Here is a 24,233-nt window from a genome sequence, read left to right as displayed (position 1 = left end):
ATGACATGAGACAAAGTATATGTGAACTGCTGTATGAAAAGTGAATTTACTCTGTAAATCTTCACCCAAATCCTAATTAAAAAAAAAAAAAAAGTTAAGAGGAGACATGGAATATTAAAAACAATAATAAAAAACCCTAATTGAAATTCTAGAGTTAAAAACTACAGTGTATGTATTAAAAACTCCACAGGATGTGGTAAATTGGCAGAAAAAAAGATTAATGAACTTGAAGCTATTACAGTAGATTTCCAAAATACAGTGTAGACAGGAGGGGAAAAAAGGGATTTTTAGAAAGGAAAAGAGCACCAGTGAACTGTGGGGCAACTTTAATCAACTTAATATTCATATAATTAGATTCACCAAGAGAGAAATGGCAGGAAGATACAGAAATAATGGCCAGAACTTTTTCACATTTGATGAAAACTATAAACCAACTGATCTCAAAGCTCAGAGACCTCCAAAGAGAACATATGAAAAACTACTCAAAGCACATCGTAATCAAATTGTTCAAAACCAGTGATAAAGGTAAAAATCATAAAAGCATTCACAGAGCAACAAACATAAGGATAACTTCAAATTCTTGTCAGAAATAATACAAGTGAGAAGACAGTGGAGAACATCTCTAAAGTACAGAAAGAGGAAAAGAAAAAACTGTCAACATAGCATTTCATAGTCAGTGGAAAGACCTAATACAACTCTTGGTCTCTACTCATCTGGAGGAAAAGAGAAAGAATGAAACCAAAGTCTCAGAAAAGAAACCACCTACATGAACCATAGCCTCATTTACACTGAGACCAGAAGAACTAGATGGTGTCTGGCTACCACTACTGACTATTCTGATCAGGGACACAATAGCTGGACCCTGATAAATTGGAAGGGAAATGTAGAATAAGACTCACATTCTTAAAAAGTCCAAACTTACTGAACTAACTGAGACTAGAGGAATCTCTGAGGGTATCACCCTGAGAAACCCTGTAAGCTTTTCCCAAAGTCATCTTTCAACTAAACAATGGATTGGCACTTAAACAGTATCACCTAGGAGTACTGTGCTTTTAAAAAAAAAATTACATGAGACCAAACAGTCAACATTTATTCTGAAGCAAAGGTGAAAAGAGGATCGGGGAAACTAGATTAATGAAAATGGAACTACCAGAAAGAAATAATGAGAATGTTGACACATTGAAAAATTTAAGCTATGCCATTGAATATACTGTGTAGAAATTGTTAAATGGAGCCCAATGTACTATGTAAACTTTCACCAAAAATACAATAAAATACTAAAAAGGAAGAAAACTAAATAAACACTTTTTTCAGGCCATACAGAAGCTGAAAGATTTTATCACCAGCAGACACACACTAACAGAAATGCTGAAGGAAATCTTTCAGGCAGAAGAAAAATGGTACTAAATTGAAATCTCAGTTAACACAAAAGAATGAATAGCATTAGATATGACAACTACATAGATAAACATATATATGTATTTATTTATTTATTTAAAAAAAACACTGCCATTGAGTCAATTCCGACTCATAGTGACCCCTATTGGGTTTTCAGAGCTGTAAATCTTCACAGAAGTAGATTGCCTCATCTTTCTTCCATGGAGCAGCTGGTGGATTTAAACTGCCAACATTCTGGTTGACAGCCAAATGCCAGATAAACATGTATTTTTTCTTATGATTTAAATCTCTTCAAATTCCGAAACACTTTGGACTGCCTGTATGTAAAAAACCTGTAGCTAACCTCATAATTAATGCTCATACTTTGAAAACTTTCACCGTAAAATGAAATGGTTTTCAACATTGTTAGTCATCAGAAAAATGTAAATTAAAATCATATGGTGAAACAATTTCTCACTCATGAGAGTAGCAAAGTCAAAAAGACTTACACTATTAAATGTTAATGAGTATATGCAATAATTAGAACTCATTCATTGCTGGTGGGAATGTAAAATTGTACAGCCACTTTGGAGAATAAATTAACAATTTCTTGTAGGTTAGACACATTTTAACCCTATGAACCAATATTTCTAGGTATGTATCCAAAAGAAATGATCACATATTGGTTTTTGGTTCAGTTTGTAAAGAGCTTGGAAGTAATTACTCCTATCCTCATAATAAGATGAAAAACTAAAAATTTACAACTCTTAGAGTCTTCGGAGAACTGAGTGACAGGGAAACTATGTCCCTAAAAACTGTAGATATAGGCTGACAGAATCACAGCTTGGTGGGAGCAGAAACCACTGCTGGAGACAGTATTAAATAGGAATACTTAGAGAGTGATTGAAATTTTTGGAGACTAAAGATAGACAAGCTTTAGAGGAAAAAAAAGAAAAAAACAGCACTGGAGGTCCAATCCTACAGGACTGGCCAACATTTGTTAGTTTTATCTCCAAGAGCGCCTCACCAGCCACTCATTGTGAATATAGGAGAAATATCCTCTTATGCTTGTGGCAGGGAGTGAGGATAAGTAAAACATTTTGAAATATGCGTAGATGGCTGTGTTCTGCCCTTAAGAGAAACTCTTTTACCAGAGTCTAACCAATGTAGGTTTTACCAGAGCCTACTGACATGAGAAAAGTGAAATACCCAGCTTCAACACCCTTTAGCCTTCCTGTCTCACCTAAGGTGTGAAAAAAAAAGATTAAAAAGCTGAGAAACACTTGTGAAAGTCACATCCTGGGGTACAGGCTTACTAGAAGACACTTCCCCTTCCACCCACATGTTTCTATCACATCACTGCAGCTCCTGTATAATAAATAGCAAGAGATAACAGAAGAGATGAAAACAAAGACACTCGACTTTGCAAATGTTTTAATATGTGATTTAATCAAAGGAAGCTGGATTTCCATATCTGCTTCTGTATTTAATCTGTTGCTGTATGTTGCTTTGACTTATGTATGGAAAAAAAATTTAGCCTTACACAGATATGTAGTTAAGAAAGAAAGATGTTTTCTTAATACCCTTTTTAGATAATTGAGGATATTCTTCTTTGATATCACCCCAAAATTCAAGTGATAGTTTTTCAAAGTTGTACTCTGTTTCATTAAAATATGTATTTTAATGTAAAATACATTGGCTGTGTTGCAGTTTGAATGGATCTTTCACCCATGCATAATTTTGTAATAGCATACATTAGTCATTTGATAACTGAGTCATGCATTTTTTCAGTGTTGAAACATTTTATTATATAATATTAAAAAAAAAAAAAACACACACATTCACTAATCACTCCACCAATCTCACAAAAAAGTCTTTGAAGTGTTGGGAAATTGTCAGGCAAACAGTGAAGGCTCAGAGTTTTCAGAACTTGGAAGCTCAGGTTTTAGAATTGGCAACAAATACTGTGAGTTGTTTTCCTTCAAGAAAATATTCACCAAATATCCTTGTTTATATGTTAGTAATTTTTTGAGTGAAATGTATTTCCTTGGGAAAAAAAAAAAACAGCAAGTTCAACTTGCAACTCAGTCACATGCATGTTTTATTCTAGAGACAAACATCCTGTTTTCCATCTGCAACAAAAGTGCTTACTTCCCATTTCATCACACAGAATATTAAAAAGATCTAGAGTCAAGATTTTCAATTGTTTTTTAATCATGTCATCAGGAGCATTTGTAAGGGTACCTATTCTTTCTTTGATTTACAACAATGGCATGGCTTTGGAGAATACACTAGTACAACTTGGTCCTATTCATACCAAGGCATCTGCATTTTCACCCACCATTGCCATTGCATCATTAGTGCAAACGTCAATACAGTCAAATAGACTAATTAACACCTTAGGAATTATTATGAAAATAGTTTGGATTTTGTGGATCCCCTAAAAGGGCCCAAGGGATTCCAGGGGTTTGTGAACCACACTTTGAAAACTACTGCTTAAAGCTACACTTATAAAGGCAGAAAAGTAACTTTTTTTTTTAAGTTTAAATTGAGAAACAATTTTTTTTCTTTAACCCTTAGATAATTAGTACATTAAATCAACAAGTCATTGTACCTATTCACCATGCCTTCAAGTTAATCTGAAGTTCTGATTTAATTACTCTAATTACCAAATTAAATAAAAAAGAAAGAAAAAAAAACCTCACTGCCATGGAGTTGGATCCCACTCTTAGTGACCCCAACCTTCCTTCCAAGTAGTGCTGGTGGATTTGAACCGCCAGCCTTCTAGTTAGCAGTCAAGGGCCATAGGCACTACACCACCAGTGCTCCTACCAAATTAAATATGTACCATAAAACAGTGTGGGAGTCAGTTGGGTAAGGAGATCAGAGTAGAAAAATCAAGTAGCAAATAGGATTTAGTGGCACACTGCCATTAACTGCTAACTGGGAGGACTCAAGGGTCTCTTAAGTCTGTCTCAGAATAAATTCCTGCCATTCTTCTTAAACTTTTACTTCTTAGATAATTTTAAGAGATTTTACACATTTTGGTCACTTTTAAGCAAAAAGATTTGTAAATGAAGGGGTAAAAAAGCCTTGGCGTGAAAGTCATTTCTCTGGGTTTAGGCCATTAATAGCATTATAAGTGACCTTTTATAGTTGCTAACTCTGCAGTTTGTTGTTTAAGGTGAATTCATTAAACTTTATGGTTTCTAACCGTGGTTTTAGGTTAAAAGATGGAGAAGAGGAAGAAGTTATGCCAACACTAGTGAGAAGTTCAAAATTTAGACTGTTCTAAAATACATTAGCTCCCTATCACTGCATCAGATCTAAAACCAAAGTCACCCTTCCTGATCAAACTTCACGTCCTACCATTTTTCCAGAGTGTCCTTCCCACCAGCTATGCCAAACCCTAACGCCTGCTTAACCACACCTCAGTGCCTCTGCACAATCCCAGCCTGACCTCACAGCCCTTGTCTGTCTGGTGCACTCATCTTTCAAAATCCAGTTTGAATGTTGCCTTATCTATGGGACAATCCCTGCATCCCTTACTCCGCTTATATGCTGTCCAGATTATGACTCAAATCAAAGAATAGCATTTTCCATAACTTCCTTATATATTTATAAACCTATCTCTTCTATCACAACATGTGTCCTGGAAGTCAGAGCCTGTCTTTTCATCTTTTTATCTTCAGTATCTGCCACAAGAGCTTGCATATGGCAGTGACTTTATAATTGTTGATGTGAGAAATGAATAAGGCACTGAATTTTCTGTGCTAAAGAAGTACTCTGTTGTTAATATTAAAGTGACTTGTTAACCAAGGAGTGTGTCAAGTAAAAGAAATAAACAGAAAAGCTCATATCCCACCATAGAGAGAACTCTCTCTTGGTCTTTTCAAATCCCTGTCACCTCTTTAATGAAATATTTTAGCTTCTTTTAATAGTAAAATGTTAATGGAATTTCACAGCCAGGAAGAAAAGAGTCATCCTGTTCAAAGTATCAAGATCAGCTATCTGGTTTGTAGCAATCACTTATTCATACGCTTTATAAATATCTGTTGAGTGTCCATTCTGTACCACATCTTGGTACTAGCCTCTGGGGAGATAGCAAAAAGGTAGGCAAAAACAGACATGAACTTGCCCTGTGCTTACACACCAGTGGGACAGGCAGACATGAATCAAAGATTATACAAATGAAAATATTCAACACTGTTAAGTGCCCTGAGTGCAAAACAAAGAGATTTAATCAATGCAAGACTTCTTTAAGAAAATGCTGGTTTGTGCTGAGGTCTGAAAAGTGTATTAGAGGTAGCAAGAAGGAAGAAGAGTATTCTACCAGTTGCTGTGGAGTTGAGTCTAACTCATGGCAACCCCGTGTGGGTCAAAGTAGACCTTTGCTCTGTAGAGTTTTCAGTGGCTGATTTTTTGGAAATAAATCACCAGGCCTTTCTTCCAAGGTGGCTCTGGATGGACTCTAACATACAACATTTCAGGTAGCAGCTGAGTGTGTTATTTGTACTGAGTACATTCTAGTTAGGGGGCACTGCAACGATAAAGACCCTGTGACAGAGGGAACATTATGATTTCAAATGACTGAAGGATTGCAAAAGCCTGTGTGGTCAGAACAGAGAACACAGGGAGGATGCAGAATGTAAATGGAGCTGATGAGGTGGGCAGATAGGGACAGTTGTCAAGGTGCTATTAAGGCATTTTGTCTTTTTCCTACCATCAGTGGGAAATCATTTCTGGGCTTAGGGCAGGGGTGTGTCATCATCAGTTATGTGTTTTCAAAAGATCACTCAAACTACAGTAGTAAGTCTCTTCTAAATGTAGCATCATTTCCATAACACCCACATTTTCGTGTGAATAGAGAAATTCTTTGGAAAAATTGAGTGCAAAGAAGTATCAAATAATATGGCATTGTCCCTTTTAATCTGAAGAGTATCGTTTGTATGGAGACATCTTACACAAGCTGTCTTGACTCCTCAAACATATGGCATAGTAGATATACCCAATATCAATGGTACAGCTTGCTTTTTGTCTTTATTTCACATATTTCTACTTAGGAAATTTTAAACTCTTAAGAAGCTATGCCATAGTACTAAGCTGTACTAATACTTTGGTATATGATTCACTGAACAGTAAAATCACATCAGTTTGTTCGGTTGTAATTACAACAAAGTACTATACAAGGAGCTCTGGTTAGGTACAGTGGGTAAAGCATTCAGCTGCTAAACAAAAGGTCAGAGGTTTGAACCCATCCACTGTACCACGGAAGCAACAAAAGGCAGTCTGTCTTCTGTAAAGATTTACAGCCTTGGAAACTCTATAGGGCAGTTCTACTCTGTCCTGTGGGATCACTGTGAATCAGAATTGACTCCATGACAATGAGTTTTGTTTTTTGGGGTTTTTTTTTGTGGTTGTTTTTTTTTTTTTTTTTTACTGTACTAGGTTTTCTGTGTTGACATTTGCTGCATACCTTCAAATGAGATTTAAATATAACTCCAACCAAAAGAAAAAATCAAACTCACTGCTGTCAAGTCAGATCCAACTCATAGCAACCCCCCTCCTTGGGTTTCCGAGATGGTATCACTACAGAAGTAGATTGTCCAATCTTCCTTCCGAGGAGTGGCTGGTGGATTTGAACTGCCAGCCTTCTGGTTAACAGTCAAATGCCTAAGGCACTACACCACCAGAGCGTGTTCAATAAACACTTAATACCTGTGTCCTAGGAAATCTTTTATATTAATAAGGAAATTATTGATACTGTATATTTTTTAGTATATATACTTCCAACATATATGTAACTTTTTAATTATGAAATTTAATTTTAAAGTGAATCCTGCTTTCTCATTATTTTCTGGTTTCAGAAATGCTTTATTTTCATTTCTAAATAAGCTTTAGTTGGAGTGGGTAACTTTGTTTTACTGTTGGTCCTTTTTGCAGTATGCGTCTGTGGTGCAGCGGATAGGTTCAAACTTCTGACCTTTTGGTTAACAGCTGAATGTTTTAACCACTATACCACCAGACTGCCTTGGTATAGAATTTTTTTGTAATTACAACCAAGTTGTAATATTACTTTTCAGTTTTTACAAGTATGTTATGATCTTTAAACCCTTAAGGGCCCTAGAATGCATTAAACATCTCTTTAGTTCAAGGAATTCTGACATGCGCTCTTTGGCAAACTGAACATTTCGTTAAACTCACACTCCCTAAAATGTATCTCAAAACTTTATATTTTTGTATCTTAGGTTTTTTGAAATTTGGAAACATCTGTATTTTAAGTTCTTTATCTCCTTCCTCATTTATTCTTTTTTATTAATTCAATAAACCTGCTTTGTTCCAGGTTCTGTATTATTTCATCCATACATATGCAAGATAGAAAATTAGATAAAAATTAGTTCCCAACCATAAATAAGTTTTTTTCTGAGATAGTGTATTGAACTATTACAACCAAATTTGAGAATTAAAATAATTTACAGAAAACATTGACTGATTTTTGTTCAAGTTAATATTTAGGTATCAAGGAATCATGAAGGAAGGGGATTATTTGAATCATTACATTTGCTTGACTTTGCCAGTAAAAATCTGTGTACTTTCAAAGCACATACTACCTCTATCACTGCACTTTAAAAAAAAAAAAAAAAAACATGAGGACGCTGAAAGACAGCAGTAGCCACAATTACCATAGTGAAGTAAGTAAAAGAAAGAAGAATGGAATCATAATTTTTAAGTGTCTTGAACCTTTAAAAAAATTATTTTTATAGACTTGGCTCCGTTTTGAGTGGTAGTAGTTTTTCAGTCTGGCTCTGTTTGTTACTGAGTGGCAGCCCAAAGAAAACTAGTCAAGAGCTCCTTTATTGTTTTTGTTGTTACTTTTGGAGCCTGCCTAGTAGATGTGATTGCAGGAAATATGGATTGGCCTTAGATTGAACATAGATTATACCTCTCTACACAAAGATCAATTGTGCATCAATTCAGGTGCCTATGGGATAACTTCTGCTTTTCCTACACCTCTGGAAATAGTTGGAAAACATACCTAAGTGGCCTAGGAAAAAATGCATTGCATCAAAGGAATTTGATCTAGTTACTTTGCAAAGAGTTTTCAATCTTAATGATGAAGATAATTTAACACGGGTAGCAGGTGGGTACCAAAAACATAGATGATGATGAAGAGAAGGAAATGAAAGCTGAAGTGCCTTTGTGTGGGAGAAACTGCTCCCTATGAACAGAAGCTGTGATGGTTGCCACAGTATATTCACTAGAGTAGACATCCACACTGGATTAATTACCAATTACAGGCAGCTCAACTAGGCTATAAGGGAGCTCTGGTGGCGTAGTGCCTAAGGCATTTGACTGCTAACCAGAAAGTTGGTGATTCAAACCCACCAGCCACTCTGTGGAAGGAAGGCTGGGCAATCTACTTCTATAAAGATTTACCACGTTGGAAACCCAGAGGGGATCGCTATGAGTCGGAATTGACTCGAAAGCAGTGAGGTTTTTTTGCTTTTTTAAAACTAAACTATGTAGGAGGTTAATGTTTGGATCTTTTTGGTTTCAAAGTTACTTAATGTCTCTTTTACCTCTTCAATTTATCTTATAGAGGGATAGGGCTATATATACTAATTTTAGATAGAAAAGCTTCAAGGCTCACTTTCGTTGTTTTCAGAAACATGAAACTATTTCAATGAAGGAATGTTCAACAGATTGAGCCAATAAAATTCATGCTCCCAAGTTCCCAAAGAAAAAGAAAAAAAAAATTTTTTTTAAATGACAAAACCATTTGGTAACACCATTGTACTTATATATTGAAAAGTTCCTTAGCTCTTTGTGTCCATGGTTGGTCATCTATTACTCTCTCTTCTGTTGCTCTGTGAATATGTTGACATCTTTTAAAATTTGTTTTTTTTTTTTTCTTTAGCCTTTAATGGTACAATGATTAATTTTAACGATTTCCATATTTGACGTTGGTTTTGATCTTTTTATTTTGTTCCCTGCTTTTTGCATTCTCCTCCCTGACTCTCCCTCTTCTTCATCCCATTTTTAATTGTTGGGTTGTTTTGTTTGTGTGTCTGTGTGTGTGTGTTTTTATTTTTGGTTTCCATTTGTCTGGTGTTCTCTCCTTTCTTCTTCTTGTTCCTGACCTCCTGCTGCTATAGCCTCACAGGCTGTGGAAGCTGGCCGAGCAGGTAGGGGATTTTCTGTTCACTCCATACCAGTGCCTACCCTACCTACTGTCTTATCAGCTTCCAGCAGTGGGACAGACTAGAAGTTGAGTGCAGAGACTGATGAGGGGCTGCTCTAGACCCTGTGATGCAAGAGTACAGATGGCCCAGGGTGATGTAATATTCTCAGACCATTTCAAACATTCCATACTTGTAACTAACGTTTTACTTCCATTGTACATAACCAGTGGTTTGCTTCATCTCTGTTTTATTTTATTTTCCATGTTTAGTGAACTGTTTTATGATTTATTTTTTAAATTGGCCTTCTATCATTATATGTTTTCCATTATTCAAAACATCAAACCACTTCTTCACTCAGTGCTAGTCTGTAACACAGCTTTATGGAATAGTCATAGAGTTAGAATGTCCATTGAATTGTACTATTGTTGTAAGCTTCCACCTATAGGCTAATTTGCATGTGCTATTCTTTTTTTCTATTATGGTGGTGGGCTACTAATGATCAGGATTATTGAGTGGTACAGTACGTTGTAATGATATTGTCTTTACTTTTGCTTTTTTCTTATATTAAATATTCCTTTGGTACAAGATTAGAGCCTATTCCTGAATAATTTTAGTGTGACTCTACATATACATGTTGAAGGGGCTTCTTTATTTTTTGTCAGACTTGTTATAGTCACCCAAGACATTACATTGCCTTCCCAAGAAACTTATGTGTAATGTAGATTTAGTGACATTGCTCTTACATGGACAGAGATACCTGGTCAAAAGTCACCCTGGCATATTTTTTTAAGGGATTTATGCCCCAAGGTAAGATTTTTGACCCTGTTTAAAGAAATAGATATAGACAGCTCAAGACCACAAAGTCCTGCCCAGCTGACTCTGGGTAAACATACAACCTTGTATAATTAAGTCACTGCTGGAAATAACCTCATGAGGTTTTGGAGAAAACTTAAGGCACATGTAGAGCTGAAAGGAACAAAATAATTATCTCTAGTCTTTTCCTTCTTAATCTTTGTCAGTCCATGCCATGTTTTGCTTCGATATCTAAAGCTCTAAATATATACCTCTTTGAATGCATGCAGTAAAAGTTTCTTAGCAAATGATGCTTCATATCCTTGACACTTGCTTCTGCCAGCCAACCGTTTTCTCAGCCATGTCAACCTTCTTTTATTTATCAAAACATATGGCATGTCTCCTTTAGTTCTTATTTTGATTTATGTGACTGATAGTCAAGCTATGTAAAAGTCCAGTATTATCTTAATAAAATGTTCCTTTTTGCAATTAGATTATCAAAGTGAAAGGTAACAGGTATCTTAGAGAGCTATGGTTTTAGTGCTTTTAATTTTTTTTGAAGTTTGAGATTTTACCAAAGAAAACGCTTACTAACTAGTAGAAGGCACAAGAGCCAGATTTCTTTCCCCTCAAACTTAAATTAACTACAGTCTGTCATCGTTTACAGGGGACCTCTGGACCTGACCCAACCACTGTGTATGTTGATATGAGAGCCCTGAGACATGACAGGTATGATTAGCTTGTGATTTTTTTTCCCCTCTTTTGGCTATCCAGCATCCACATACCCACTAGAAAAAAATCTGCTCAAAATCTAATTATATATGAGTAAAATAGGGTTGGGCAAGTTAGCATTTCTTTAACTGTAAGCAAAATAGTAGAACTTTAACATTTCTACACATTCAGATTTGTTTTGTTAACATACTCAATAGAACAATTAAGTTTTTTGTTTTGAGATGCAAATGAAAGGTCTGTTGTACAGTAGCCAGGTGTGATGAGAGTTGCTTTATGTAACAGTCTATCCATAAGACAAGCACTTGATTCTTTTCCCTAGACAATTTCCCCAGGCACCCCATAAACATTCTACCCACATTTTGTCCCACAAATTGTATTTTGTGTGTGTATGAAGAGGTTTCCATGAAAAATAAAAATAGAAGTCAACTTTTCTGTACAGAGCAAGAATGAAAGTGGGAGTTTGGGTGGGCATTTGTAAGAATACCTCAAAGGAGGAAAAAAAGATGGCAGTAGAAACAAGAATCTGCAGAAGCAAGTCTAGGCAATCTACTTCCACACAAATTTATTGCCTCAAAAACCCATTGGGGACACTATGAGTCAGAATCGATTCGATGGCAGTGAGTTTGGGTTTGGTTTTTAAGTTGAGCCTATTAAAATGCCTAAGTGAGAAGAGATGATTTTATCATGTTTACAATACACTTAAAAAATAAAAAAAAGAGAGAGAGAGAGAACAAATTCACTGCCCTCAAGTCGATTCAACTCACATCCTTCTTGGATTTCAGAGGCGGTATCTCTACAGAAGTAGATTGCCCGGTCTTTCTTCTGAGGAGTGACTGGTGGGTCGAACTGCCAGCCTTCTGGGTAGCAGTCAGGTGCCTTAGGCATTATGCCACCAGAGTTCCCACTTTAGACTTAACCATTGAAATAGATCATTTGCTATTTGCAAATTATGGAAACGTGACAGTAAGAACATTCCCTAATATGTAGTGTCCTCTTTCATAAATTATTAGCAAGTATTCAATGAAGGTATTGCTATATGCCAAATACTATGTTATTTGGCCCCCCCCCCCCCATTTGTTCTCCTAACATTATATTATTATGCCCATTGAGCATATGGAAAAATAGAGTAGGAATGGTTTCAATAATTAGTATGTGCAACTTGGAGGCCCATCCCTGGTCTAACAAAATGTATAGCCTAAATGTGTTCTTTTATGACAGGAACTGCTGATTTGCTGTGTATGTGTGTTGTAGGGAGAGAGTTATGGTGCTGAGAAGGGATACAGAATCCTACAAACCAAGATTTTTTAATATGAACTGGGATTCTTTTCAGTAGGAAATATACATTTCATTTAGCCTCTGTAATTTCCACTCCCTATTGGCTATGAGTCGGGGCCGACTCGACGGCACATAACAACAACAACAACAACATTGTCATACATCGGGAGCTCTGGTAGCATAGTGACTAAGACACTTGCCTACTAACCAGACGGCTGGCGGTTCAACCCACCAGCCACTCCTCGGAAGGTTGGGCAGTCCTACTTCCGTAGTGATACTGCCTCGGAAACCCAAGGAGGGGTCGCTATGAGTCAGGTTTGACTCGACGGCACATAACAACAACAACAACATTGTCATACATCAGGGGCTCTTGCAATACTGTGGTTAAAGCATTTGGATGCTAACCAAAAGTCAGCTATTCGAACCTACCAGCTGCTCTGAGGAAGAAAGATGAGGCAGTCTGCTTCTGTAAAGATTTACAGCCTTGGAAAGCCTATGGGGCAGTTCTACTCTGTCCTATAGGATTGCTATGAGTTAGAATCTACTGGGTGGCTAATGGGTTGGATTTTCATACATCAGTGATTCTTAACAGGGGTGATTATGCCCTGCTAGGGGCTATTTAGGAGCTCTAGTGGCGTAGTGCCTAAGGCATTTGACTGCTAACCAGAAGGCTGGCGGTTCAAACCTACCAGCCACTCCTCGGAAGGAAGACTGGACAATCTACTTCCGTAGTAGATACTGCCTTAGAAATCCAAGGACGGGTTGTTGTGAGTCAAATCGACTCAATGGCAGTGAGTTTGGTTTTTTTTTTTTTTTTTTTTGGTTTTTAGGGGATAGTTGAGGACCCCTTTGTGGTATAAATGATAATGCATTTGACTCATTGATGAAAGGTTGGTGGTTTGAACTCACCCAGAGGTGCCTTAGAAGACAGGCCTAGTGATCTGCCTCAGAACAGTCACAGCCTTGAAAACCCTGCAGAGCAGTTCGACTGTGACACATATGAGGTCGCCATGAGTCAGAATCAAGTCACAGGCAACTAACACGATAACAAGGGGATATCTGGCAGTGTCAAAAATTGAGACATTTTTGATTGGTGCATTGGTGGGCGGTGCTACTCACATCAAGGAGGTAGAGGCCGATGATAGTGCTAAACATCCTACAGTGCATAGGACAGCCCCCAGCCACATATGACCAAAATGTCAATTGTTGTTATTGTTATTTGCCATCGAGTCGGCCCTGACTCCTAGCGACCCCTCCTTGGGTTTCCGAGGCAGTTATCACTACGGAAGTAGGATTGCCCAACCTTCCTTCCGAGGAGTGGCTGGTGGGTTTGAACTGCCAGCCTCCTGGTTAGCAGTCAAGTGCCTTAGGCACTATGCTACCAGAGCTCCTAAAATGTCAATCGCTCCAGTTAATTAGCCATGTCACACTTATAGTTTACCTACCTGGCCCCCAAAGTATAACCCTACTGTCCAGAACTATTTGTTCTACATGTACCAACTCTTAAAGGCTTAGAAACCATTTCATTAAAGCCCCTCATTTCACAAACAGGGAGGTTGAGGGCCAGAGAGAAGTACTGACCTCCTCAGGAGCATGCAGCTGCAATGTAGCATATGCAGTCTGGGACATTTTCAAAATTCAGAAACTTAGCTGTAAAGAGATTAAATAACATCTTGCAGGGGCATGTAATTTTCCAAATAATTTGTATAAGAAGTAAAATAGATCAGTTTTAAAGCCCAGATGTCTATAACCTTAATTAACTTCCTCAAAAAGGAAACAATGGCACATCAAAGAATACTTGTTTGAGTAACATTTATGCAAAATGTCTATGGTTTGGCCCTCAAAATACATGAGGAACAAATACTCTACGACAAAACGGATAAAAGCTGCTTACATAAGAGATTAAGTTTCAGATTAAAACTGGCTATAAGAATAGTAATCAAAAAAAGATAATCTACTTCATTTTGTACTTTGAGTGTCCTGGAATGTGGGGGAAGTTTGAGAAAATAGGCTTTTTCACTTATAGAAAAGGATGAAACACCTAAGGAACTCCTTGTTACCAATTTTTTGGCATTTTTTTTTACCTCAGTGGTGGCACATCTACCTACTAAGAAAGGATATGATCTGGGAAAATTGAAATGAATATAGAACCAGTATAATGCATGACTTCACCAAAAAAAAAAAAAAAAACTCATTGCCATTGAGTCAATTCCAGCTCAGAGTGATCTTCATTGGGTTTCCAAGGCTATAAATCTTTATGGAAGTAGATTATTCCATCTTCCTTCCATGGAGCAGCTGGTGGGTTTGAACTTGTGACCTTCTGGTTAGCAGTCAAATGCTTTATCCACTGTACCACCAGAGCTTCTTAATGTATGACTGTAAAGTAATACAAGTTCAGTATCTGATTATTAACACTGCTAGCAAGAGTTAAGACTCTTGAGCCCTGTTACAAGCTTCCTTTGTGATTTACTAATTCTTTGACCTTGGCCAAGTTAACTAATCCTTTTAAGTGACACTTTTGTCCTATTCTCTAAAATAATCTAATGTACACATTCTCTGACTAGTTCACCAGCTCATTATAAATAGCATCTCAAATAGAAGTGAAAGTTCTTCATGAACTGGAAATTGCTATGCAATTATATAGTATTAAAAATAACTGTCAATAATGTCACTGATAATTAATAGTAATAATGTTAATTATTGTTAGAGTGATTCAGATAAGTTCTTAGTAGGGATTGTAAACCTAATTTAGCCGAAGTGCCCATTGCTTAGACATGTTAGACATTTCTCTGTGCCCACTGTTGTCTAGGCCCACTCATAAAAAATTCTTAATAATCTACCTTGTACATTTTATTTATTCTTTATTTTGATAGAAAATGGCCGTAAGACTCTGCATCAATCATCCTAATCATAAGAGTTGGTTCTGAATGATTCTTGATTTTCTAAAAATAGGATTCTCATAGTTGGCATATTTGCTTCCATTGAAGGTATTTTGAAGAGTATGGGGATAATTCCAAGAGCAGTTCCCCAAGAGGAGTGCTCAAACTCTCTAAAAGTCCCTGGAATAAGCATCTGACCACATACCTCTCCCCCACCCCCACCAGTGGCTACGATTTTGAAAAGGCTCAGGCTCCTTCAATAAGCTCTTGTGTGTATACACACACACATACACTCTTACACTTTTAGCCAATTATTTTACAATTGCATCATAAATACAAACAGAATTAGGGTTTACTCACTGAGCATTGAACATCCTTGAATAAGTATACCAAAAAAAAAAAAACCCTCACTGCCATAGAGTCAATTCCGACTCATAGCAACCCCCTTTGAGTTTCCAAGGCAGTAAATCGTTACAGAAGTAGATTGCGCCATCTTCCTTCCATGGACTGGTTGGTGGGTTCTGGTTAGCAGTCAAATGCCTTAGGCACCGTGCCACCAGAGCTCCCTGTGAATAAATATAGCAGGATTTATTTTGTGGGCAGTTCAGTAACAGCAGTTCACCCAGAATGATACTGAAGTCATTAAAGCTTTTGCTGCCCTACTTCTTTTTTTTGTCCCAAAGCAGTGCTTAGCATATGAAAGAACACCTACACACACACACGTGCACACATATGCTCACACATTAGCACAGTGTGAACACTTGTCAAGCTGTTGCAGTCTAGTGTTGTAAGACTCACAATGCAATAGTGAAATGCTAAGCCAACATCTCTAGCAATAGCTGGCTCCGTAATCTCAACAGAAACACAATCCCACCTAAGCTCCTGTCTCTAGTCAGTCTTTCTGTAATAGGATGCCTATTTGTATGGTTTGGATTACCTCTATTTGTCCCTTTGGGCTTCTCCGATCCATATTCCCTTGGCCCCTACTTATATAGAAGTAGGACAGTGGACTCAGCTCTTCCTCTGAAACTCTGTCCCCAAACATAAGGCCTTAGTGTAGGTAAAAGGCAAAGAGATTGGAGGTAACAAGGAGCCTGTCTTTTGAGAGGAGAAAGCTAAGCCCTTTGCACAGCAAGCTTTTCCTTCCAGAAGGACTATCATTTTTGTGTGTTTCATTTGCCACTCTCACTTTTTCAATATCATTCATGCTTTTACCCCTGACTTACATTGTACATTCTCTCTCCTACTTACCAAGGAGAGCTCAGAAGGGAAGTGCATCAAGCACACAGAAAAGATTTTCACTACACTTTTACCATCTTCATGTTTTTCAAGAATTGACTTAGAAAAAAACAAAAGCAAAAGCATTCAGTCTCCTTTGAATCATTATGTAACAACTCCCTTTAGTACAGATCTGTCCCCAACACTTTCCTTGAAGTGCTTTCTCACAGCCACTGATTAGGAAATTTGGTGGACACCCTTCACCATGCCCTCTTGCAATGTGTTTGTGGTCCTCAAATATCCTAATATGTTCATTCGTTCTCTTCCCTCTCTGGCTCCATTGCCCTCACCCTTGCTCTTGTGCATCCATCTTTCACTTTTATTTCTCAACACTGGTTTCTGGTATCACTTGGCCTGTGATCAGAAGCATTCCCCAAGATTCTGTCCTTCACTCTTTTGATGTCAGACTTTTTAGTTTTGCCTGGCTGGTGATGGTGCTGCCTCCTTCCCTGCCTCTCTAGGCAGAGCACAGCTTTTCCAGGTGCACTCAGCATCTCCACACAGAAGTGCCACCAGCCCCTAAAGTACAGGTCAGCTCCCTCACCATTTCGTTGTTCCCCCTTTCTACCCTTTGTCTCATGTGGCACCACCATTCTTCCTGCCTCCCAGGCAGAAAACCTCGGTTATCTTTACCTGTCCCTTACTTATTAGGAATGAATCACATATCTTCTTCTAGCTGCATAGTCCCCTAAATCTCTCCATTACCCACACTGCTGCCACCTGTGCTCCTTCCTAGCCTCTAAATAGGCTAGTGTCCCTTGTGCCTTTCCTATTTCTGTACCTTCCCACCAGCTCTGTTGAAATTCTCCTTCGTTAAAGTCCAGTTTGTGTAACATGGCCTCCATGCAAGCCTCCCCTCAGTTATCTTAGATGAAAGTACCATCATTCTAGCTTTAAAATTCCAACATCACTTTTTGTCTTTATCAACATCTTCAAAAAAAAAAAAAAAAAAAAAACATTGCATTGATTCTGACTCATAGAGACCCTTTTGGACAGAGTAGAACTGCCCCATAGGGTTTCTAAGGCTGTAAATTGTTAGGGAAGCAGACTATCTCATCTTTCTCCCATGGAGCAATTGGTGGGTTCAAACCATCAATCTTTTAGTTAGCAGCTGAATGCTTTAACCAGAACTCCATAAAATGTGTCTTAGAATGTAGCTAACATACTATAGTGATCTGGAGTCAGATCAGTATTCAAATCTTATCTCTACCTCAGGTCTCTGGACAAATTCATTAATCTCTAGAACTCTCACTTTCCCTATGCTTAATATGGGCACAATAAACCTTCCTTTGGGGGATAGTATGCGACCCTACGGGCAAAAGAATGAAATACTGCCTGGTCCTGTGCCAGCCTCACAATCCTTGCTATAACAATGGGCTCAGGTATAACAAGGATTATAAGGCTAGCACAGGACTGAGCAGTGTTTCATTCTGTTGTACATAGGGTCGCTATGAGTTGGAGCAAACTCCATGGCACCTAATAACAACAGCAACATGAGAACCAAATAAAAGAATGCCAGGAAGTACCAGGCCTGGGCACAATGTCAATTACTGAGCACTCTAGTTAGTTGTCAGGCTATTACTAGACTGGTGATGGTGGTACTTTTCTCCCACAGAGTAACACCTGCCTGCTCAGTCCCTGCAGCACCCAGGGAAAGGGAAGTGCTTGCACAGGAAAAGGGTCCTGTCAATGTTTAACCCAGGAAAGAAGGAAGGGAGCTCAAGCTGTTTGAGTCTATTTCCAAGACTGGCCACTGGAGTGAAGCAAGCAGTTTCAGAGAATAAGAAATGGCAAGAATAACAAGAGAGCCTTTTTAAAAATATTGGGCTTATTTCCTTCTTGAAACTATTCCTATATAAACAAAAAAACAGGTTATTGTCTTCCTAACTTCAGGTTGTATTAAGATGCTGTCATAAGGATTAATTACTTTTCCTGTTGCTTTGGTGATATATTCACTTGGGAGCCCCAAGGCACCTGTCCAATTATCACTTATTTAACCTGGAGAAGGTTAATTTGTCAATATGAGTGTGCAATTTCCCTGAGAGAGGAAGAGGGAGAGATTTGGGGGGAGGGAATGTGTGCTCACGTGTGCACACAAGAAAGACTGAGAGGCAGAGAGAGAGAGACACTAGGCTGGGGAGGAGAAAGTACCATCGTGGAGACACACGATCAAAAGGTTTCACAAATATATTTGATTAATCATTTCTACTTGATTTTCTGTCTCTTTTTTTAAATTACCATTTCCCCCCAGAACTGTGGTGTTTGAGATTTCGTAATTTGCATTTGTAGCAGGTTGCCATGGAGAACAATTTCTGCCTCATGTAATGGAATACATGAGGATACATATTCTCCCTACTTCTGGAATAAATTTAGTTTCCACATGCACAAGGAGGAAAATGATGAAATTATTCTGAAACTATTTGGAAGTGACTGCTAGTTTTTAAAATATTCTTTATAATATACTTATTTAAAATGAATTCACAGTCTCCTCAATCACTTCCAATTTCATCTTTTCTTAAGCACTTGAACTTTTCAGACTTAATATAGAAAAGAACAATATATTTTTTCTGCATTTCAGCAAATAGTTGTAGCAGTTTTTCAAATTTTATAAACACACTGTTGGCACAAAGACCTAGAATGAAAGCTTTCTTAACTTCCTCCTTGCTTGTAATTAATTGCATTGCTTGTAAAGTCATAAGTAATGGGTTAAATAAACCTAATCTCACAACCACTTAGATAGCATATAATTCCTGGTCAATGATTACCAAAGTAGGAAGATCTGGAGAGAAGTAGGCATAGGATAAAAGAGCATCAGCAGACATGATTTAATGAGCAACAAGGTAGGAAGAACAAGCAGAGAGATTAAGACAAAACTAGTAAAAATGGGGTCCTCCTCTTGAGCAAGGTATGCTCTGTGTGTGTTTGAAATTAGCTGTGGACACGAGTTTAAATTCTCCATTTAATCTTCAATGAGTTAATCCTGGCCTCATAGCAAAATGAAGCAGAAGTCAAAGTGGAGTTTGCACTCCTTTCCTAAATATGTTTGCCTTCAACTTCTAATGGTTTGTGTCACAATAATTAGATTACTGCAGCACTCATGGGCAGTCTCATTGCTATATATGTTATGCTTACCTTATTATTACATATCAAACCCTTCTGCTCCTGCCTCTCTGTGCTCAGAGCCTTTCTTCAGGGAGGCCCATCTGGCAGCAGTGAATATAATCTATTGGATTAGATGCAATCCAGTTCAGAACCTAGTTTTCCTGACTCAAAGCCAACTTCTTCCACTTTTAGCTGTGTAACCCTAAACACATTCACCTCTCTGTGCCTCAGATTCCCTGTCTGTAAATTAGTGATAATAATACCTACTTCATCCAATTGTTATGAGGATTAAATAATACATCTAAAGTGCTCAGGATGATGTTTGGCATATTGTAAGGCTCAATAAATGTTAGCTGTTATTACTTATATACTGCAGTTGCTTATTTATCTTTATTATTATTATATATTCTACTTTTTTTACTCTGGCTATCTTCAGGTATGAACATGGTCTTCTAATTCATTTCTTATCCTAGCTCAATATCGAGTACAAAATCAAAGCTTAATAGATCAGGAATGTAGTATAGTTCTTATGAATTCTTTAAATAGTACCTATGAGGTATATTTGAAAATCACATGACTTTTCCCATGGAGAAAAATGAACAACAACAACAACTACAAAAAATTAACATTTTATAAAATGACTCCTGTGTGGTTATTTGGGGGTAAATTTCCAGTTTTCATTCTGCCCCTAGAGACAAGCCAAAGTCTTTTATGGATTTGCTTCCAAGTGCTTAGTTTGGCTTCCAACATTCCTTGACATACAATTAAAACTGTGCTCCTTCCCCTTCAAAGCTCAAAACAATATAATCAACTTGTCAAAATCTGTCCTTGAACCGGGTGTCTATGGAAGAAGAAAGCCACTGTGCTAGGAGAATCATGGCAACCATCAGGGGCTAATGGCAGAACATGGAGCTGGTCTCTCTTTTTGAGGAAATTCCTTATTTGTTGCAAGAGGTAGGGCTCCTAGGTAACAACTCTGTACCAAAGGATTTTTTGTTGTTGTTTTTTAAGGATGTGAGAGAAGTAAGCTCTTTACCTTAATATTTTTTGTCTTTGATTTATTTCCATCCTGTATTCCATAGAGACTGTGTATATATATTTTAAGCTCTTTGCTATTTTTACATTGCTATTTTTAGTTTTATATCTCATTCCACTTTCTTCTCATAGTTAGTCCTGCCAGGAAATCCTGAAAGAAAGTGAGAAGAGCCAGAGACTAAGGAGCCAAGGCCTGGTACTAATCCTAATTCTGCCACTAACAAGCAGTGTGACCTTAAGCCAAGTTACTTAACCTTCCAAGGTCTCAGTTTATCATCTCTTAAAAGAGGGAATTACAAAAGCAAATTTCTAGTTTCCTGCCTTTTTCTCTCTAAAATCTATTATCCTACCTACAAATCCCCTCCCTATGAACTATGCTCCTATCAGATGTCAACTGCACATATTCACTGGATCATTGATGCAGAGCCTTTGATCTGACTTTGATCCGACTTATCTTTCTGTCTCCCACATCATCAGTTTTTCTTCTCTACTAAAGTTTTTCCATCACATAATAAACATGATACAGTAAATGCCACTATAAAAAGAAGTCTGCCTTATTAGATCCTTGTTAACTACTACCCCATTTCTCTGCTCACCTTCATAACAAACACCTTCAAAGGTTTATCTACACTGACCTTCCACTTTTTCATAAAGCCTAAGCTTTACTGTAAACATGCTTATCAGGGTTTCCCCTACCTTGTTGTTGTTGTTAGGTGCCCTCAAGTCAATTCCAAGTCATAGCAACCCTGTGGACAATAGGACAAGACACTGCCTGATCTTGTGTCAGCCTTACAATCGTTGCTATGTTTGAGTCCATTGTTGCAGCTACCTTATCTTTTTTGATGACCCTCTACTTTATCAAGCATGATGTCCTCCTCCAAAAACTGGTCCCTCCTGATAACATGTCTAAAGAATGTAAGATGACGTTTCACCATCCTCACTTCTAAGGAATGTTCTGGCTATACTTTCTCTAAGACAGATTTGTTCATTTTTCTGGCAGTCCATGGTATATTCAGTATTCCTCGCCAATATCCTAATTAAAATGCATCAGTTTTTCTTTGGTTGCCAAATCTAACATTCAATTCCCCATCCTTGTTGTGCTCTGCCCCAGCAGTCTTTGACACAGTTGACCTCAGCCTTCTGTCAGAAACCGTTTCTTCACTTGGCTTTACAACACAGTGATTGTTCTTCCAAAGTTTCTTGCTTGATCATCCCCCTCTGCCCAACCTGTAAATGTTTTTGGATGATTGGGTGATTTTTGAGTCCCTCCTGCAATTCAAAACTTGGATGAGTATTGAGTAAATATTTTTTAGTCTGCTAGAACATTTTAGATTCTTCTGAGAAATTGTTCTCCTGTCTTAAAGAGGAGGGCATTCTGCATATCTTAAGAATCGGCCTGGAAAATTTGTAAAAGTATAGAAATCCAAGTTGTCTCCTGACACCATGATGATTGATCTTGCTAAAAGCAGGCTGGAACGTTTGGGCCGTATGCTCTCTTTTTTAAGTTGAATATACCACTGTCTAAGTGCTACTGACTAAAAGGCAGATTTATTTTGCTGTTTGTATAAAATCACAAAGCAAATGGAATAATTGCAGAACTCACATACCCACCTAAAGATAGCAATTGCACATAACTCAGCCCCAATGTCACTGAACTTGTATTCCTCACGAGAAGTCCATTCATGTCTCTTTCAATGAAAACAGCTGCTTTTCTCAACTGCCCATAGTTACCAGGAGTAGTCTTCTTGCATCTCTGTTGTTGTTAGGTGCCATCGAGTCGTCTCTGACTCATAGCGACCCTGTGCACAGCAAAACAAAACACCGCCCGGTCCCTCACCAGCTCCACAATCCCATCACCACAGCCACTATGTCAATCCATCTCGTTGAGGGCCTTCCCCTCTTTCGTCGACCCTCCACCCTACCAAGCATGACGTCCTTCTCCAGGGAATGGTCCCTTCTGACAACATGACCAAAGTAGATGAGACAAAGTCTGGCCATTCTCATTTCCAAGGAACATTCTGGCTGCACTTCGTCCAGGACAGATTTGTTAGTTCTTTTAGCAGTCCATGGTACTTTCAGCATTCTTCTCCAACACCATATCTCAAAAGCTTCAATTCTTCTTTGGTCTTCTTTATTCACTGTCCACCTCTCACATGCATATGAGGCAATTGAAATATCATGGCTTGTATCAGGTACACCTTAGTCCTCAGGGAGACATATTTGTTCCTCAGCACTTGAAAGAGGTCCTTTGCAGCCAATTTGCCCAGTGCTGTACGTCTTCTGATATCCTGACTGCTGCTTCCAATGGTGTCGATTATAGAACCAAGTAATGTGAAGTCTTTGACAACTTCAATGTTTTCTCCATTTACCGTGATGCTGCATATAGGTCCAGTTGTGAGAATTGTTGTTTTTTTTATATTGAGATGTAATCCATACTGCAGACTGTATTCTTCAGTCTTCATTAGTAAGTGCTTCAAGTCATCCTTACTTTCAGCAAGCAAAAAGTTATGTTGTCAGCGTATTGTAGGTTGTTAATGATTCTTCCTCCAATCTTCTTCATATAGTCCAGCTTCTGAGATTATTTGTCCAACATATAGATTGAATAAGTGTGGTGAAAGGATATAACCCTGACACACTCCCTTCCTGATTTTAAACCATGCAGTATCCCCTTGTTCTGTTTGAAAGCTAGCCTTCTGGTCTATGTACAGGTTCCTCATGAATACAATCAAGCATTCTGGAATTTCCATTCTTCTCAATGTTATGCACAATTTATTGTGATCCACACAATCAAATGCTTTTGCATAGTCAATAAAACACAAGTAAGCATCTTTCTGGTATTCTTTGCTTTGAGCCAAGATCCATCTGACATCAGCAATGATATCCCTTGTTCCACGTCCTCTTCTGAAGCCAGTTTGCACCTCTGGAAGTTCTCTGTTAATATACAGCTGCAACCATTTTTTAATTTCTTCAGTAAAAGTTTTCTTGTGTGTGATATTAATGATATCATTCAATAATTTCCATATTCTGTGGGATCACCTTTCTTTGGAATGGGTACAAATATGGATCTTTTCCAGTCAGTTGGCCAGGTAGCTGTCTTCCAAATCTCTTGTCATGGCCAAGTGAGTGCACCCAGTGGGGCATCCATTTGTTGAAATATCTCAATGGGTATTCCATCAATTCCTGGAGCCTTGTTCTCAGCCAGTTCCTTCAGTGCAGCTTCAACTTCTTCCTTCATTACCATTGGTTCTTGATCATATGTCACCTCTTGATGGGTGAAGATTGACCAGTTCTTTTTGGTACAGTGACTCTGTGTATTCCTTCCATCTCTTTTTGATGCTTCCTGCATCATTCAATATTTTGCCCATAGAATCTCTCAGTATTGCAACTCAAGGCTTAATTTTTTTCCTCAGTTCTTTCAGCTTGAGAAATGCTGAGTGTGTTCTTCCCTTTTGGTTTTCTAACTCCAGGTCTTTGCACATTTCTTTATAGTAATTCACTTTGTCTTCTCTAGCTGATCTTTGAAATCTTCTGTTTAACTCTTTTATCTTGTCAGTTCTTCTATTTGCTTTAGCTACTCTCT

General features: G+C 37.9%; 1 protein-coding gene across 1 annotated transcript in view; it reads left to right on the top strand.

Annotated features, from left to right (window-relative positions):
• Positions 1–24,233, top strand: part of DIP2C (disco interacting protein 2 homolog C) — a 412,525-nt gene that overhangs the window by 349,085 nt on the left and 39,207 nt on the right. The window contains exon 31 of the mRNA XM_042782247.1: positions 11,020–11,081. Within this exon, the coding sequence (XP_042638181.1) occupies positions 11,020–11,081 (62 nt within the window). The remainder of the gene's footprint in view (positions 1–11,019; positions 11,082–24,233) is intronic.

Source organism: Orycteropus afer, unplaced genomic scaffold (genome assembly GCF_000298275.1).
Source record: "Orycteropus afer afer isolate SDZICR_OR568_19922 unplaced genomic scaffold, OryAfe1.0 scaffold00271, whole genome shotgun sequence".
Taxonomy (NCBI): domain Eukaryota; kingdom Metazoa; phylum Chordata; class Mammalia; order Tubulidentata; family Orycteropodidae; genus Orycteropus; species Orycteropus afer.
Note: the sequence above shows the minus strand (reverse complement) of the source record. Positions and strands in the feature narration are given on the sequence as shown.